This window comes from Meriones unguiculatus, chromosome 15, assembly GCF_030254825.1.
Source record: "Meriones unguiculatus strain TT.TT164.6M chromosome 15, Bangor_MerUng_6.1, whole genome shotgun sequence".
NCBI classification, from domain to species: domain Eukaryota; kingdom Metazoa; phylum Chordata; class Mammalia; order Rodentia; family Muridae; genus Meriones; species Meriones unguiculatus.
In genome coordinates, this window is record NC_083362.1 from 53,692,645 (window position 1) to 53,712,083 (window position 19,439).

Sequence of the window (19,439 nt, forward strand, 5' to 3'; positions counted from 1 at the left end):
ATATACTCAGTGAACCTTTTCTAAAAGAAAAAAAAATAGGATAGATCTCAAAGGTGCTGAATTTTAGATGAAATATAGACTCTTCTCCACTGCACTTTCATCTTGGATCCATTCCAATGTCTTCTTGACATCAGTTTATCTCCGTTTTTCATACTGACAAAATTCAAAATTTTCTTCCGATTCCCGCCTGCAGAAGATGTGAGGCTTCCTACAGACGTTAAATGTACAGCCTAGGCCCATGAGAGGTTCATGTTAGTCATTCTTCTTTGGGAATTACACATAGAGTGGTCTACATTTCAGACATATGTCACTGCAGGTACACAGCTTTGCTTCCCAAAGCCCGCATTCCATACTAAATTATGGTTTTAGCAATTCTGCAGAACATTGTAGGCATTAGGGGATCCTTTCTACAAATTAAGGGTAAGAAGGCAGCACCCATCAAACATAAGACTAAGGAAGCAAAATCTTCAAAAACACGAATGCACACACAGTTCTTTGGTGCTTCAGAATCTTTTTTTCTGTGAGATTGTGCCTTTAATGGAGAATGACAAGGATAAAATCAGTCAAGCCAATGGGCCCAGTAACCAGATGTATCTTCATTTACTGCTAAACCCCTAGTACCAAGATGGAGTTTCACTTGTTGTAGAAAATTAATGCATATATTTCAAGGAAGAGTGAATGATATGCAATCAAGGAATGAATGATATGTAATGATTAAATGACAGAACTATCAGACTATCATTAAGTTTTCATTTTAACTTTCTTCCTCAAAATTAAATTTTCATTTTTTTGTTTTCCTTTAAGGAGACCCTCGGAGGCATGACAAAAATCCAAATTTTTCTCTAAAGGGGCAAAATTAATTGATAAAACGAGTTCTATATTCAAATAGCTAGAGAATGCCAGGCAGTGGTGGTGCACACCTTAAATCTTAACCCTTGTGGGGCAGAGGCAGGTGGATCTCTGAGTTTGAGGCCAGCCTGGTCTATGGCATGAGTTCCAGGACAGTCAGAACTACACAGTAAAACCCTGCCTTGGGGGAAAACAGCATTAGAGGAAAGATGACTTTTTTAAACTCAAACTTTTGAAATAATCTGATAAATGAAAGTGTCCTAAAAGATTATTTGGATTTTGAAAATAAAATTGGCTATGCTAATAGATGTTTGGGTTTTTTTTAGAACTCCAAATATTCTTTCTGTAGACACACTGAATTCCTCCACATTTACCATATGTCTGTTTTAGAATGCTTTGCCATTAATATTTCTGCTTGGAATGGTGTCATGAATCATCAAATGTGGAGCTTTTCATGTGGTCCTAGGAAGCAAGCACACTAACCATCCTTTATTTAGCCCAGAGAAAGGTGAGAAGCCTCTTTGATAGTCCTGGTTCCTCCTCTACCCTCCGTTTCTCTTTCTCTCCCTCTCCTTTTTACACTAGTTCTCGTTCTTACTAGATACTGAACACTTAGAATCAGTGATAGTATTAATGTGATAGTTTTTCCTGACACTGCCTGCTGCTGATGTACACTTTCTCAGGGAGGGTAATAGATGACATCTTTTTGTTCTGAATGTCTTCCCTATCCATCCATGCACCTTTACAGGTTCTCACCATTGTACTTTGCCTTCCCTGAAGGCACGAAGAGCTTAACAGAACGTGCTGCCCTCCTGAGTAACAGACTAGTCAATGCTAGAAATCCAGTTTGACTATATACCTCTTCATAAACAAAATACCATAGTTCAGAATAGCAGTCCTCAACCTGTGGGCCATGACCCCTTTTGGGGGTCACATATCTGATATCCTACACATGAGATATTTGCAGTACCATTCTTAACAGTGACAAAATTACAGTTATAAAGTAGCAGCAAAATAATTTTATGGTTTAAGGATTACCACAACATGAGGAACTGTATCAAAGGGTCGTTGCCGTAGGAAGGCTGGTTTAGAAGAAGGGTTCATAGGTATTCACAGAGACTGAAGCAATAATCATAGGGCTTGCAGGGGCCTCTGCATGTATGTTATGGTTGTGTAGCTTGGTGTCTTTGTGGGACTCCTAACAGTGGGAGGAGAGGCTGCCTCTGAGATTTTTGCCTACTCTTAGGATCCTTTTTTCCTACTGGGTTGCCTCATCCGGCCTCAATACGAGAGTATGTACCTGGTTTTATTGTAACTTGTTATGCCATGTCTGGTTGATAGACCTGGGAGGCCTTGAGGAGGGAAACAGAGAAGAAAAAGTAGATCCAGGGAAGAGAGGAGGTTAAGGGGAGGGGCTGAGAGGAGAGGAGGGAGGAGAAACCATGGTAGGGATGGAATATATGAGGAAAATAAAAACAAGTAAATTCTTTCAAAATGAGCTTTAAATGTTTAGCACTTTAATGACATTCGAGAGTTAAAAATCTGAATCTTCCCATCTATGTCCCGAAGATGATTGTGTTATGCAATACAGCCAAATGTTGGATCAATTCAGGTCTGTACCCTAAAGTAAAAGTTACATAAAAACCCATAAATAAATGTCATCAAACCACTAGAACGTCTCCCAACATCATTTCTTTCCAAACTACAAGAGATATGCATGCTGTTCAAGATGGGAAATATGGAAAGCACAGAAAACTACTAGGGAGGTTGGAAAACCAAAATACCCCTGCTAAAGATAACCTCTGCAAACCTTTTCTGTTTCGTGCTAAGAACATTTTTGAGTGTGTACCTGAAACTTCACACCCAGACATGTCATCACATATGATTTATTATCATTGTTTTAGCCTATTTAATCCATTTGATTATTGCTTTTAACTTTACCATTTGTCGTAAAGAGTGCCTAAGTCAACCTTCTTCTAAAATAAGATTTTTTTTTCACTTTTATTTTGACAATAATGGAACAAAGTTAACCCAAAGCCCTTGACTTTTTCTCCTAATAGCACCAGCTTGTCACATTCATCTTTTCTTTCAACAAGTTTTTTTTTTATTTTATATATCTTTTTTAAAATATTATTATTATTATTTATTATAATTTATTCACTTTGTATCCTGACTGTGGTCCCTTCCCTTGTCTCCTCCCAATCCCACCCTCCCTCCCTCTTCTCCCCCTATGACCCTCCCCTAGTCCACTGATAGGGGAGGTCCTCCTCCCCTTCTATCTGACCCTAGCCTATCAGGTCTCATCAGGACTGGCTGTATTGTCTTCCTCTGTGGACTGGTAAGGATGCATCCCCCAGGGTGGGGGTACTCAGACAGCCTGTCACTGAGTTCAAGCCAGAGACAGCCTCTGCCCCACCTCCTTATAAGGGAACCCACTTGGAGACTGAGTCTATGGGTTACATCTGAGCAGGGGTTTTAGGTCCTCTCCATGCATGGTCCTTGGTTGGAGTATCAGTCTCTGCAGGACCCCCAGGGCCCAGGTTTTTTGGCTTTACTGGTCTCCTTTTGGATCTCCTGTCCCCTCCAGTTCTTTCTATCTCCTTCTGTCATAAAATTCCTTGCACTCTGCCCAAAGTTTGGCTTTGAGTCTCAGCCTCTGCTTTGATACCTCAAATTCACATAATGTTCAATTCATGAACTGAAATTATATAGTTCATTGGTTTTTAATATAATCAGAGTTGTACAAGCTCACTAATATATAATTCTTGAACATTTCACCATCTTGAAAGACAATATAAAACAGTATTTCCCATACTTCTTCCATTCTTGAGACCTAGGGAGCCATGACTCTACTCTCTCTTTCCCCTTTCCTTCCTTCCCTCATTCCCTCTTTCTCTTCCCCTACCTCCTCCTCCAATCTTTCTCTCTCCATAGATTTTTCTCATTCTGCATGGCCCATATAAGTTAAATACAATAGAAGTATTCATAGCTAACTTTTTCTGTTTTCCCAATGTACTCAAGCTCCACACATAACAAGAGAAATGTCAATGCTTTGTTCTTTGTATGGGTTAGTAATCATTTACTGTAGACACAGCTCAAAACCATGATGATATAATATTTAATATATTCTAGGAGATTATAATAAACACTGGTATGAATGTAGACAATTTCTGACCCCAAACCAGTCCCTCACCATATAAGCCAACAATTCCATTTTTGGCTCGTTACCCCAAAGAAATAAAAACCTATTTCCATAGAAAATAAAAATTTAAAAAACTATATACACAGCAGCTTTAGTTACGAGAGCCACAGGTAGAAACAAGTCCAATGTTCACCATCTGATGAATAAACAAAATGCATTATGTCACATTCATCTTAAAGCCTGAATTATGCCAGGCAGGAATTCTGTCTGTAAGGCTGTCATGGGAGAATTGTGCCTTTATAAGTGCAGGAGACATTGTGTGCCAGGAATTGGCCAATGGCATTTGTAGCCTATGATATAAATGGTTGGGAATTTATCACCCTATGAAATGCCCATAATATATTCAACTATCTTCCTGGACTTAAACATTAAAATTATACCCACTGTTCAGTAATGACCACCCCTATGTCTTAGTGCAAAGCCCCACCTCTCCATCTTTTCTTTGCTATTACTTCCTAGAATTTCAAGTTCTCCGTGTAGGTGATTGATAGGGACTTCCAGAACTTGTTGCATAGAATATAAGTATTCCAGAAAGACTGAAATATTTTGTCTCTCCAATGTCAGCACGTTGGAGCATGGATTTCTCCTTCTAGCCACCTTAATCTCTGCTAATTTAATGGGTGAAAATGGAAATTTTAGCTGATTATTATTATTATTATAAGATTAATTTCTGCATAGTAATGGTTTTTCTCATTGAAGACCTTCTTTCGGGTTTTCTGACTTTCTTTTTGAGTCAGAACTACATTTTTATTTTTAAACTGGTGGACTTTCTTCAACTTAATTGGCTGTAGGGTGATATATTCCCTGAGCATGGTGGTGAAATTATACTCTCTCATTCATTAATTCTCATTATTGGGTTTCAATTATGATGTATTGAAGTGAGGGGTGGGATACTTCACAAGAGCCAGGGAGCTTTCTTTTTTTAAAAAAAAAATTATTTATTTATTATGTATACAATGTTCTATCTGCATATACACCTTCATGCCAGAAGGAGACCTGTGATCTTATTATAGATGGTTGTGGGCAACCACGTGGTTGCTGGGAATTGAACTCAGGACCTTTGGAAGAGCAGGCAGTGCTCTTAACCTCTAAGCTAGCTCTCCAGCCCCCAAGGAGCTTTCTTTAAAAGTTAAATATTTACGGACATTTTAAGTGTTCCTACTATAATGACTCATACTGCAAATGGATGGATATCTGTGAGAATATTTAGTCATTTTAGTGAGGTTGAAAAGATGACTACCTCCAATTTATTGCCAAGACAGGTCTATTTCCAGGAAGGTCAACCTTGTTCTTCCTCTTCCCACTCTCTCACTCCTCTCATACCCACCCAGCCCTCAAAGATTATTCTGTACAATTTGCCTGAGTACCATAGCTGGCAGTTAAGAGAGCACCGAGCTTTGAGAGGTTTTTAAACCTCTACTTTACCTTCTGTAGTGATGAACAAATGCAAGGAGGCAACCTGGGGAGGAAAGATTTCTGGCGGAAGATGTTCAAATCCCAAAGCGCAGCAAGTGACACCAGCAGCCAGTCTGAACAGGACACTTCGGAATGCACCACAGCCCACTCAGGGAACACCTCGGAACGGCGCGCCCGCTCCCGCTCCCGCAGAATCTCCCTGAGAAAGAAGTTGAAACTCCCCATAGGTAAAAGTATGTCTGTATTTATTTATGGATTCTCTTACTATCATGACATCAAATCAATGAGTGATTGGGACAGAACATGGCGTGGTAGGGGGCTGGGAAGAAAAAGCATTCAAACTCTGAGGCCTGCTGTTGACTGTCATCCTCCCATTAGTTTGTTCGCGCCTCTGCGGATGCAGATAGTTTCCAAAAGGCAGCTACACGGCCTTGCCTCTGCTCTGTTTAAATACACACCTCTTAGCTTTGCTGCATTTGAGGGGGAGACACCACCGTTAAAGCAGAGAATCACAAAATACGTGCAGTTGTGAACTATAAATTTCATGAAGAGAAAACATGACGTGGGGCTGCGAACAAGGACAACAATGAAGCCCGACTTATTCACAGGGCTGGGGAGCCCAGATATTAAAATCTGCCAAATACACAACAGCGCAAGGGCAAGGTGCAAATGTAACAGGCTGGGGGAGGGGGGGCAACTGGAAGGAACCAGCTAAGGGAGGAACTAGCTGACTCATTGTGGCAGAACAGCAAGCCAGAGGACATGCAAATCAGGGTGGCCCTTCACCTCGGCCCTCATGGACCAACATGTTAGGGAAAACAGAATAATGCAAGCGAATGAACCGTCTAAAAGACCACCGCATTGAAGGAATGTTAGTCAGTACTAGAATCAGACTGAAAACTGTCTAGGGGCCCAGGCAGAAAGAAACGAACTGTGTGCTAAGCAGAAATAGAGAAGCAGACTGATTTGAGAACTGTTGAGGAGATAAAAGTGCACAGGTTTTCAAGAGAGATAGGAAATTTGTCCGGCACAGATGGGTGGACTGTGGGTTCCTGCTGTGGAGGGGACCAGGCCCATTTGTCCTGCACTTACATGCTCATGTGATTTTACAGTTCATCACTGAACATTTGGATTCAAAACACTGATACTGAAAACAGTTTGTTTTTGCTTCTATTTATACTGGGGCCATGTACCTTTCATTGTTAGTTCAGTACATGCTGGCGTTTCTGTTTAATTCATTTGAGAGCAAATGCTCCGTTTTTCAAAATATCATTAACTAGGAAACTGGCTGAAGCGATCCTCCCTCTCTGGCCTGGCAGATGGTGTAGAGGACCTCCTGGACATTAGCTCTGTGGATCGCCTGTCTTTCATCAGGCAAAGCTCCAAGGTAAACAGGACATTTCTCACGAAGTGACCCCTGGAGTCACTGACTAAAAGCTATTAGGATTGAACAGTGGTAAACGCATGGGAAGAGTTAAAAGAAACTTTGGAGTTGAGTAAGTTCAGAAAACAGACACGCAGCTAGATAGTTAAATCTTTTAGATAAACTAAAAATATTTAACTAGTAAACCACAATAAGAATGAAAGTAAGGAAATATCTGTCACTGCCGCTGTATCTAGCTATGAAGGATACAGGAGGGTGACAGAAATTAAGGAAACATGACTGGACTTCTTACGCACATTCTCTGAGCTGTCTGAATTGTCTGAAAATATCAGACAATTATTGGAGTCTACCCCCCTCCCCCATAGCTTCCTTTCTGTTCTGTTACTTACGTCTTATTGAGTTGACCTAAAGTCAGAATCATGAAGACTTATCAAGGCTTTAGAAAAGACATGGAGCCAGGTCTGGTGATACTGTGGAGAACTTAGTGGCAGAATCTTAAGTTCAAGCCCAACCTGGGCTATACAATGAGTTCAAGACCAGCCTGAATAGCCTAGGCAATCCAGTGAGTCTCTGACTCATTATAACAAGTCAACAAGAAGGCTAGGGATTTAGCTCAGTGACAGAGCGCTTGCCTAGCATGTGCCAGTTCCAACATTCAATTCTAGGGGAGTGAAGAAAGAGAGAGAGTAACAGGGAGGGAAGGACAGAAAGAAGGAGGGAAGAGAAGAAAGGGAAGGATAGGAAGGGGGAGGAAGGGGAAGAATATTTATTATGTTACAAATTGATTTATACATTTAGAATAGAAAAAATACTTCTTATTGGTCTGATTTTCAACTGTGACTATGTTCACTAAGAACAAATGTGGCTTTCAGGTTGGACTGTATCAGAGTTAGCACTTCACATGGCTGAGTTGTTCACTAAATTATTTTCATATTCAGCTTCTGACCTCTCACCTGGTAGTCCTTGCACCTGCCATTATGGTGACATCTTTTTGGAGATACAGCGATGTATTCCATGACAGCACTTACTAGATATGGAAGCCAGAAGAACATCATTTCCATATCCTAAAACAATTTGTTTTTCAAACCAAGGGCTAACATAACCCAGTGGTTGGGGTTGGCTCCTGAATGTCGGAAGCCTTTCCTTTCTCCTTAGGTCAAGTTCACCAGTGCTGTTAAGCTCTCTGAAGGTGGGCCAGGGAGTGGGATGGAGAACGGTCGAGAAGAGGAGGAGAATTTCTTCAAGCGTCTTGGTAAATGTCAATCACCTAAGCAATTACTTCTTTTCAGTTACTTAAATTAACTGGTCCATTTCTTTTTTCTGAAATTGTCTTTTTTTAAAAAAATGGTCATTTTCTATTTGTATTGTCTTTCCCTTTGTTCTTTAAGTGTGTCTTTCAGTGCTATCTATAGCTTCTTTATTATCAGTTTGAGGAGACATTTACAGAAGCCTTACTGTGATTCTCACCCCCTGGTGGGCACTGAGTGTGCAGAGGATAGGACATAGTCTCTTCCTGTTAGAGTCTGCGAGGCACAGGTCCTCCTATCCACCCACCACTCAGCTTCAGAGTTCTGTTCATCGCATGGCTGACAGGTGGCCACCTCCCTCTGCTGAGGGGGAGTGTGCAACTTTACAAAGCAGTTTGTTCCAGAGCTAGACAGCTTTAATTGTTAGGAAATCTTTCTTTATAATCTGAAAATACATTTGCCCACAAACTAGGTGTTTTATCCCAATGATGATATCTGTAACTGCACACACACAACTACACACAATGCCATAACCTCTCTTATTCATTTCCTGTTCTCTCTTTTGACTTTCTTTTTGTTTTGTTTGTTTGTTTGTTTGTTTGTTTTATTCAATGGAAGCTGCTCTCGTTCTGCCACATTTTTGATTCCTTTTTCTAGGCTGTAAACTACAGCATTAGATGGAATACAATAGGCTGTGTTTGAAATAAATCAGTGTAGTCAATAATATATCTACGCCATGGATACGGAAAATGCATGGATAGAACTTACTGCATGAATAGAATTTCTGTCATCAGTGTTCTCATCACATAATTGGTTTGCATTGGTCAGACTTTGCTAGTTCATCTTCCTATCAAAGAACATCATGATATGCTTTGATGTAGCCACCATCAACTCTCTATTTCACAAGGCTTATTTTATTACATAGAATGCAGTTAGATCACTTGTCCAGAAAAAAATTAAAGGACAGACTCAAAACCACTGGGCATTGATGATTCATCTGAATTGATACACATTTCCATGCTTTCAACCAAGTTGATCATTTTAGTACTGAGCCGGATACATTTAAAAGTGGGACTTTGAGAAGGCTGTTAGGGTTGGTTAGATGATATCATGAGGGTAATACCACCATGATTGGATTTTAGTACTCTTATAGAAAAGAGAGGTGACATAGCTCCGTGCTCATATAAGCAAAGGCCACTTGAGGACATAATCAAACTAGAACAGTTGTACTTGAACCCAATAGCAGACTTGTAGGCCACAGTTATGAAAGTCAGATACTTGTTGTTTAAAAGGTCAGCTGACCTGTGGTATTTCATTATGTCTGTTCTAACTGATAAAGGCATTGTATTTTCCCATTTGTCAAGCATTCTCCTTCATGGGAGAGATGAAAATATCTCTGGGTTCTTGTCATTACCTTTGATTTCCTTGCACTCTCTTTTTCAATTAAAAATTGAAAACTTAGTCTTATTCATGGGTGTTCCAAATAGGCCAGTCTCCTTCACCATGTAAGAGATGCGGTAGCAAAAGTAGACCCACATTGAAATTGTTTGGTGAAAATCTTGAATTTTTATATGCCATATGTCATCAATTAATTCAAGTCAGTAGGTGTTCATAGCAGACATCTTAGAGGTGCAGAGGAAGGGAAAAGAATGAGAGAGAGTTTTTAGGCTAGCATTACAGAAAACCTACGGCATGTCTTTGAAAATTTCTTATGATCCGTTTCCTTCTCTTCCTTTCATAATGGCACAACACCTACAGGTTGCCATAGTTTCGATGACCATCTTTCTCCCAACCAAGATGGCGGAAAAAGCAAAAATGTGGTGAATCTGGGAGCAATCCGACAAGGCATGAAACGTTTTCAGTTTCTGTTAAACTGCTGTGAGCCAGGGACGATTCCTGATGCATCCATCCTAGCCGCTGCCTTGGACCTCGTAAGTCACAGAATTTCCCCACCCTTACTCACATTCATGCTAGCAATGGAAGAAAGCACGAATCCCTAGTCCTAACCTTAACGATGGGCTCTTATCTATTTAGTTTTCTCAGAATTAGTGTCAGAAATGGGGGGAAGATAGTAAAGTGAAAGAGTAAAAAAAAAAAAAAGAAAGAAAGAAATGGTAGAAATCTTAATAAATAATCACTGAGGAGTAGCATAAATAATGGTGTGATTATTAGGAAGTCATGAAAGCATTACAACCTCAGGATATCTGAGCTGGGAATTTGAACCAACATTTCTTTAGCCCAACAACTATAAAATGAGAGTTTATGTTACCCCTGGACCTTCTTCCCGGGGCTGGTGTGAGGATTAAATGAGATGCTACATGAAAGCCCCTCCACAGTACCTGCAATATATTAATACTCCATATAGTAGTCTTAAATTTTATATATAAGTTCTTGGGGTTGTTTGTTTGTGGTATTTGAGGCGAGGTCTCATTATGTGTCTCTGGCTATCTTAGAATTTGCTGTAGAGGCCAAGTTGGCCTCAAATTCAGAGATTTGCCTGCCTCTGCCCTCTGAAGTACTGGGATTAAAGTTGTGTATCATTTACAAAATACTCAGCATGTAATAACAAAGGAACAGACGTCCATTGAGGTCTTCCTCTGTGCCAAGCATAGTACTAGCAGCTACAAAGGTGCAAAACTTGGGCTTTCTGTGTGTAGTCATCTATGTTCCGATCTTAGTGAGTACCACAGCCTAAGGCTAATGATTTAAATCTCTAGTCTGCCTTGTACATTTCCACATGAAAGTCCTCGAACCAGGAAGACCAACATAGAGCCCAGGTCAGCAAAGGATAGACTAGAGCCCAGGCCTGGCTTCTGTCTTCAGAGACACTACATTTTGTACTCTTTTATGCTCTATCATTCTTAATAAAAAGTGATGCAGAGCCTCTTTAAGAATTTCAAAAGCTCTGACAGCTCTGGTGACTTTGATCAAGGTCATATGCTAATTGGTGCTAAAACTGGGATCAGAGCAGAATCTTCTGATTCTATATAGGACTATTATAGAAACACCATATGCTTTCTCTGTCAAACAATTATTTAAATAAATCAAAATTAGTATCAGGACACATTGAACTATATGTATATGGCCTCCTATAACCGAGTAAATTGTGAATGCTTTTTTAATGATTCAAAAAATATTTGATTCTTTAAAGAAGTTTCTTTTTGTAGGACTACATGATAAATTAATAAAAGGAAAACAAACTATCTTCAATTTTGAGTATTCACATCACATTAATTCTCCAAACCAGTAATTTTTTTTTAATTTCTTTATTTATTCACCTTATATCCCAATTGTAGATGACTCCTCCTCTCTTCCTGGTCTCACTTTCCTTCTTTCCCCATTTCTCCTCCCCTATTCCTCAGATAAAAGGAGCACCCCACCCAACCCCAGTTCATTAAGCTGCATAGGACTGAGGGCATCCTTTTCCTATGGCACAATGAGGGAGCCTCATCAAAGGAGAGTGATCAGAAAGCAAGCAATGGAGTCCATGTCAGAGATAGCCCCTGCTCCCTTTACTAGGCAACCCACATGAAACCTGAGCTGCCCATCTGCTATATCTGTGTAGGGAGCCTAGTTCCAGTCTATCTGTGTTCCTTGGTTGGTGCTTCCCTTTCCTCAAGTCTCCCTCTAGGCCCTGGTTAGTTTGCCCTGTTGGTCTTGTGGAGCTTGTGGTACCTCCAGGTACTTCTATCCTTCCTACCACTTTTCCATAAGACTCCCTACGCTTTGACCAATGTTTGGCTGAGTCTCAGCATCTGTTTTGATTTGCTGCTGGGTGGAGCCTCTCAGAGGATAGCTATGCTAGGCTCCTATCTGCAAGCACAGCAGAATATCATTAATAGTGTCAGGGGTTGGCTCTGTCCCATGGGGTGGGTCTTGGGTTAGGCCAGGTGTTGGTTGGACATTCCCTCAATCTGTGCTGTATCTTTATGTTCATGGGAACATCGTGTAGGCAGAGTAAATTCTGTGTTGAAGTTTTTGTGGGTGGGTTGATTATCCCCTCCCCCTTCTCTAGGAGTTCTATCTAGTTAGAGGGTGTCCTCTTCAGTTTCCATGACCCCTCCATCTGACCTAAGAGTCTCAGCTAGAATCACACCTATATCCTATATCCTCCTAGAAGCTACTCTGCTTTAGGTCTCCAGCTTGTCATAGAGAACCCCCCCCACACACACACCTACCATTTCTCTTCTTTCTGTAAGTCCTCTGTCCTCCACCATCCCCTCTCCAGATCTGGTCCCCACCGTCATTTCTCTCTGAGATTCCTCTCCTACCTTATTCTCTCTCTTCAGCCACTTCCACTGTCTATTTTATTTCCCCTTCTGAGTGAGGTTTAAGTATCCTCCTTTGGGTCCTCCTTGTTACTTATCTTCTTTGGGTCTGTGAATTGTAGTATCAAATCAGTGATCCTTAACATTTGGCAACATTGGTTCATTTAGATTTGAATGAAAGTTGTGAAAAATCTCCCAAGAAAACCACAATTAGAAACAAAAATTAGCATATATATCAGAAAATTAATGGATTTCTCACAGAACTCGTTTATAAAAACTCAATAATTCTACCTTGATTGTTATGCCTAGATCACAAGGCCCCCAAGAGACCACCAGGAACACAAGTCTGATGCAAACACACAAGGGTCTTTATTCAAGCTCAAGCTTGGGCTAGTAATCATCCCTGATGCAGCATTTCAGAAAGAGTGTCCCAGAGCCTAGGGAGGGTAGAGTTTTTAAAGAGAAAAACTGTAAGTGGGGAAGTCCAAGCCTTGGTATTACATGATTGGGTAAAAGGGGAGTGGGTAGGATGAGGTAGATGGACTTTTAAGCTGATTGGTTCAGGCCAGTTGGCCATATTGTAAGGGGGAAACAGGCTATTGAAAAAACACCGTGGCCTGGGCAATGCCCAGAACTATGTATGTACTTTCATTTCACTGGTTGGCTCTAGGTACAGAACCTAATTATTCTTGCCAAGTTTCTCCTGGGATTTTTCACTTGCCAATTTCCTTCTGTAGGTATTTTTACTTGCCACGTTCCTGGTGGGAGAACGTGGGTCACCTAAAAGGACACGGCCATTCAAAATAGTGTCTGAAAAACAAGATGGAGTTAGTTCTGCTCTTGCTCTCTCAGATAAATGTGTCTCCATTTGCAAGGAGACTCATCAGACAACTGGAATTACTTAATTTCTTTTTTATTTTCTAATGCTCACTAAAGCAGTATTTTTTTTTCATGGTCACACTGGCTGTTTTATTATGGGATATAAGAAATACTATCATTTGTTGTAAAAGAATACTAGTTTCTTTCCTATTGTTGTGATAAAATACTCTGACAGTTTATTTTGGCTACAGTTCCAAAGGGATAGAGGCTTATAACAGTGAAGGACATGACTACAGGCAAGGAGAAAGTTGCACTTAGTCCAACTTCAAAAGTCTTTGTAGTCTATCACAGTCTCTACAATGTCTGAAAGTCCAAATTCAAAGTCATTTCTGAGATTCATGCAATCTCTTAGCTGTAATCCCATATAAAATCAAAAGCAAAAAAGCAAATTACATACTTTCAATGTATAATGGCACAGGATATATATTACCATTCCAAAATAGAGGAAAGGAATCATAGTGAGAAAATACTGGACCAAAACAAGACTGAAAACCAGCTGGGCAAACTCCAAACTCTGCATCTTCATGTCTGGTGTTAAAACGTTCTTCAGATCTCCAACTCCTTTGTGAATGCGACAAATTTCTTTCTCTTGAGTTGGCTCTACTTCTTGTTAGTAGCTTTCCTTGGCAGGTATCCTATGGCTCTGACTTTCCAGCATTTTGGGGTCTCCAAGGCAATCCAGGTTTCACCTTCACAGCTTCACACAATGGTCTCCCTGGTCTCTGTGCAGAGACACCCTTGCCGTACATTTGCTCTCATGGGCTTTCCTTTAATTACAGAGGGAGTTTTCATAAACCCTTTCTTATATCCTTGACTCTAAAGACAGAATCACATGGCCAAAGCTTCCGAGTTCTGCTGCTCGCTGAGGCTGAAGCATGGCTGCTTTGTCCAATTACATCTTCACCAGCTTTCTGTTTTCAATGGTTTCCTTCACTGCCTAAGATTCAAACTAGATCTGTAGAGGAAGTTGACCTTGAACTCAGAGACTTGAAAGCCTCTGTCTCCTAAGTGCTGGGATAATTATGCCTGGACCTCCTTTTTACAAGATGGAAGTTTAGATGGGTGGAATCTTGCCCTGAGGTCACCGCTCCCTTTGTTCCATTTTCTCTTTATTCCATTCCACTTCCTTTTGTTCCTTTTCTCCCCAGCCATACGTTTTATGTTTTTCCTTGCTCAAAATGCTTTTCACTGGATCAAACACTAGTAACCACATGACAGAGTCTATAGTAGGCTGTCTTGAGATTTCCTTTGCCAATGCAATTCACCCAAAATTCTTCACTTTAGTCTCAGGCAAACTTTTTGGACAAGGGCAAAAAGCAGTCACATTCCTACCAGAAGAATAGTGTCACATTCTATAGTTCTCCTCTGAAACCTTTTGAACCAAGTCCCCACAGTTCAAATCATCCTCAGTACTACTACCTTCCATGTTTGTATTAGTATTGTCCATTAGGCCCTGTTAGTAGAATTCGAAGCATTCTACTGCTTTCCTAAACCAAAATTCCCAAGTCTACATTCCTCCAAACAAAAGCAAGGTCAGGCCCATCACAGTAATACCTCAGTCCCTGGTACCAACTTCTGCCTTAGTTAGGGTTTTATTGCTGTGAAGAGACACCATGACTCAAACATGTGAGTCTATGGGAACCTTACTTACATATTCAAACCACGACAGAGAGAACTGGAAATAGGGCCAGGTTATAAAATCTCAAAGCCTGCCTTTAGTGGAACACTTCTAGCAAGTCTCCCATTCTAAAGGTTCCATAACCTTTTTAATTAATTTTATTTATATGTTTATTTATTATAATTTATTCAGTTTGTATCCCCACTGCATCTCCCTACCTTTTCTCCTACCAGTCTCACCCACAATCCCTCTTTTCCCCCTATGAGCTTTCCCTATTCCCCTCAGAAGGGAGGACCTCCTCCCCTTCTATCTTATCCTAGCTTATCAAGTCTCATCAAGGGTGGCTGCATCATCTTTCACTGTGGCCTGATAAGGCTACACCCCCCAGGGGGAGGTGATCAAAGAGCTGGCCACTGAGTTCCTGTCAGAGACAATCCCTGTTCCCCTTACTAGGGAACTCACTTTGAAACTGAGCAGCCAGAATTATTTAATATCTATTTATTGATGATAGAAAGCCATAAAGAACCCTTTCATCATTGCTTCTCATATGGAAAACTCATAGGATTTATATTAAGATATGTGGGCCTGCAAAAACACAAGACTTGTCACAAGAAGAACACTCTGAGGGATTAGAAGAATCCCATGGGAACAAATTATTGCTTACTTCTGAGTCAAGATGATTTTAATTACAATATTGATGATCAATTTGACATTTAATTTTCCTAGGTGGTGGAGTTTCATTTGATCCCATTAAAATGATTCCATACCTACCTGATTTCCAGATGTTGTGCCCCTTAATTTCTAAAGAAATGTGATATAAGAGTTCCCAGACAAAAATAGACTCCATTAGTTGATGGAATGTGACTCCTACCATTGGATTGGACTAAAACACAGCAAATGGACTTTTTTTTATGTGCCTAAATGTAAGCTATGAATTGAGAGTTACCAGATCATTGGGTTCTCTTCCCTCCTATTCCTGCAGAATCTATTCTAGCCTTGAGTGCATATGAATAGCATCTTTTAGCCACCAAGCACAGAACCATTTCCTACTGCATGTACATGCCCACTGATGGAGTGACCTGTATGAGGTGGGGAAGAAAATACTCTTCATCAATACTTATATATACTGTGGCAAATGTGTGACCCTGGAGCAGTGGCTGGGTGGTTTGAGGATGGGTTTTCGTATCTGGGAGTCTTTTATTCTAGTAAAGACCAAGCACTGTGCCCAAGTTCAGAAGCCCAAACCGAGGATGTCAGAGTCAATCAAAACATAAAGAAGTCAAAGAACACCATCTTCAACCAGTGAGGGTAACCCATTGGTTTGAAAACAAGCATAAGTGACACAGAAGGTGATAGAGGAGAGGCAGAGAAGTAGGAAATGGAGGTGGGCAGCAGTGAGTAGAGGTTAATATTGGCAAGTTTCATTCTACAGACAGTTTATAAAGCACTTTCACATTATCCTACTTGTTGGTATAAGAATAAAAGCATCGGCCCTGAATATGGTCCCCAGATGCAGGCACACATGGAATTTGCTAGTAAATGCTGAGAATCCAACTGAAAGGAAGCAACGCATAGGTGCATGTTTTGTTTCTTGAATCAAAGTGGCATTTGGTGCTGGTTGTCATTTGTACAGGTGTGACAATTGTAGTTGTCAATATCAATCTAGGTTAGGATTTCCTAAGGATTATGCTCATGTTCACAGGTTTCCCCTCTGTAATTGTTTTCTCCCAGCATCTAAACCATCTGCTTCTTATTTTGAATGAATTCCTGTTGTATAATACCTTCATGTGTTTCCTAATGCGTTTGTAGTTTTGATCATGTATGTGATATAGGTATGATTATAAAAACACTGGGATATAAAAATATAGTTAATAGATATTAACATGCATGGATAGATAATGGATATTAAGCTAGGTATAGATAACAGATGGCAGATAAATGATACATACATACATAAATACATACATGCATACATGCATAGATACACAGATAAGTGGACACACAGATATATAGGTAGACAGGGGCAGGCACACAGGGTACAGCTGTAGTTGCAAATGCTGCTCGGTTATCAAGTAGGACTTCAGGGCAGAAGTAGAAACACGGACTGAGTTCAAAATTATATTAGAGTCCATTTTATCATCACGCTCTAGTACTCTTTCATCCAATCTCCATGAATATTAACACGTGTAGGATTAGAGAACTCTCTAGTCTGTGACTAGAGAAAATCTAATTCGTGTTCAATTTACTGGCCTTATAGGCAGGGAAAATTCAAGAAAATAAAATCAAAGCCATATTCATAGCAGACCTCAAAGCAGGCCATCCCGGGGATAGTAAGATGCCTACTCTCTTGGTGTTATACCTGTGCTTTGTTGTGTTGTTTGGCTTTGTTTTATTTTACCAGACCTTGAGATTTATTGATGTGAAGTCATGTGTTGCATTTTCTCCTCATGAAGTTAGTGCTACTACGTTAGTTTTCATGGTAGAAGACTTTTGTTAACTATAGCACAAGCTGTAAATTCATTTTATTTTTAGCAAAGTATTTTTTTTTTTTTTTTTTTTTTAGAATTTTAGCAGTTTGGGAATGATGCTTTTCTAAATGTCAATGCACATTGGCCTTGATTCAGAATAGTTTCCTAGGTACCCAGAAGAGTTCAATTCTGATTATAATTTTGGATTTAGTATGAGGCCTGTATTTCATAGTACTTGTGAAAATTCTACACAGGAGCCAATTGTGTAATGAAAGTTCATATTAGTCAATGTTCTAATGTTCTTGCTTATGTTTTTTTTTAACTTGTTTACATCCTTATTTTTATCAGCCTGGTGACCCAGAGTGACTGACTTTGTATTTCAAAATAAGGTTTAAGATGTTTTTCCATATATTTGATGAATAATTCAGTTTATATCTTTGTCCATCTCTTTACTGAAGAGGTTTGTCCTTTAGGGTTAATTTTAGAAGATGGTAGGTGAAGCATGGTGGTGCACATCTTTAAACCCAGCACTCCAGAGGCAGAGGCAGGCAGATCTCTGTGAGTTCGATGCCAGCCTGGTCTACATAGTGAGATCTTGCTTCAAATGAACAAACAAACAACAAAAAAGTACACACACACAAAACCATTAAAAACAACCAACCAAAAAAGAGTGTAGATCATGCCACTACTAGTAGATGTTTTGTTTTCTGCAGAGCTTCGTTTAGGTTTTTGCTTTTATTTTCTTCATTTATGTGGTATATTTTAATGAAGAGAATTTCTTTTAATTAAGGATCATTTAACTTATCCATATTCTCCTTTATGGCCAGCATATTTTCTTATCTGTCCTCCCCCACTCTGTGTGTGTTTGGCAGGGGTGGGATGTGGGAATGTACGTACATACATGTTACCTCATGTGGAGGTCAGAAGAGAACACTGGGCATTGGTCCTTTCCCTCCATCACATTAGAGTGAGCTGGGTTATCCCTGGCTAGCTGTTCTTCAAGCTTCTAGTGATCTTTCTGTCTCATGCTCCAAGAGCCCCAGGTTTACATATGAGCTGTACCATACCTTGATTTATGTGCGTTCTTGAGTCAGAACTCGGGTCCTCATGCTTAATAGGTCCCCAAAGTTTAGCAAATTCGGTTAAGTATTTCTCCTTTTACTCCGATGTGCCTTGCTAACTCATGATCCCTCTGAGGCATCCCTCACCAGAGGGGATTCAGAGGCCAACTGGAGTCCCTTTCAGCCACAGGGTATTTAAAAACCCTGCTCTTACCTCAACTTGAAGCATCTTCTGCCAGAATTGTTACAAGTCATAAGCTGACATTTTTTTCTGCCCTTTCAAGATATTATTCCATACCTTTGTCTTGATATTCCTTATTGCAAGCGCCTTTTAATATCTTCTGGTTACTGTTGATAGCTTACAGTTTCACTAAAACGCTTCTGCCATGTTTTTCTAGAGCAGTGATTCTCAACCTTCCTAATACTGTGACTTCTTAATGCAGTTCTTCATGTTGTGGTGACCTCAACCATAAAATTATTTTTGTTGCTACTTCGTAACTGTAATACCGCTACTGTTATGAATTGTAATATAAATATCTGGTATTTTTTATCATCTCAGGCCCTGTGAGTCAATTGACCCCAAGGGGTCACCATTCATAGGTTGAGAATTACTCTTCTGGCATATTATATCTATTCTGGAAATTTCTCAGGTGCTATCTCTTTGATACAAGACACCTTACATTTTCTCTGATCTTTCCTCCTGGAAATTGCAGGTAAATGTTGCAGTTTATCCCCTGATCTTGACAGCCTCGTCTGTCTCTTTCATTACTTTGTCTCTCTCAAAACTGTGTCTTAGAAAATGTGCAGCTATCCCATTCACTTCACTGTCTCTCTGTGAAGTGGGTCTTTAATTTCATTTCATTATTTAGGTGTGTTGGTGTTTTTGCCTGCATGTATGTCTGTGCACCGCGTGCATGCTTGGGGCCTGCAGAGGCCACAACGGCATGTGGCTTCCCTGGGACGGGAGTTACAGATAGTTGTAAACTACGTTGTAGATTCTGGGAGTTGAATCTACAACGTCCTCTGGAAAAGCAACCGTTTTGTTGT

At 40.1% G+C, this 19,439-nt stretch overlaps 1 protein-coding gene across 11 annotated transcripts in view; it reads left to right on the top strand.

Annotated features, from left to right (window-relative positions):
- The window catches only part of Unc80 (unc-80 homolog, NALCN channel complex subunit), a 181,264-nt gene that overhangs the window by 52,520 nt on the left and 109,305 nt on the right, over positions 1-19,439 (top strand). For 9 of the 11 annotated variants that reach the window (XM_060368545.1, XM_060368540.1, XM_060368536.1 and 6 more), the window contains exons 19-22: positions 5,486-5,700; positions 6,748-6,854; positions 8,007-8,103; positions 9,857-10,029. In XM_060368545.1, the coding sequence (XP_060224528.1) occupies positions 5,486-5,700; positions 6,748-6,854; positions 8,007-8,103; positions 9,857-10,029 (592 nt within the window). The remainder of the gene's footprint in view (positions 1-5,485; positions 5,701-6,747; positions 6,855-8,006; positions 8,104-9,856; positions 10,030-19,439) is intronic. The other 2 variants (XM_060368538.1, XM_060368539.1) reach the window with 1 other exon arrangement.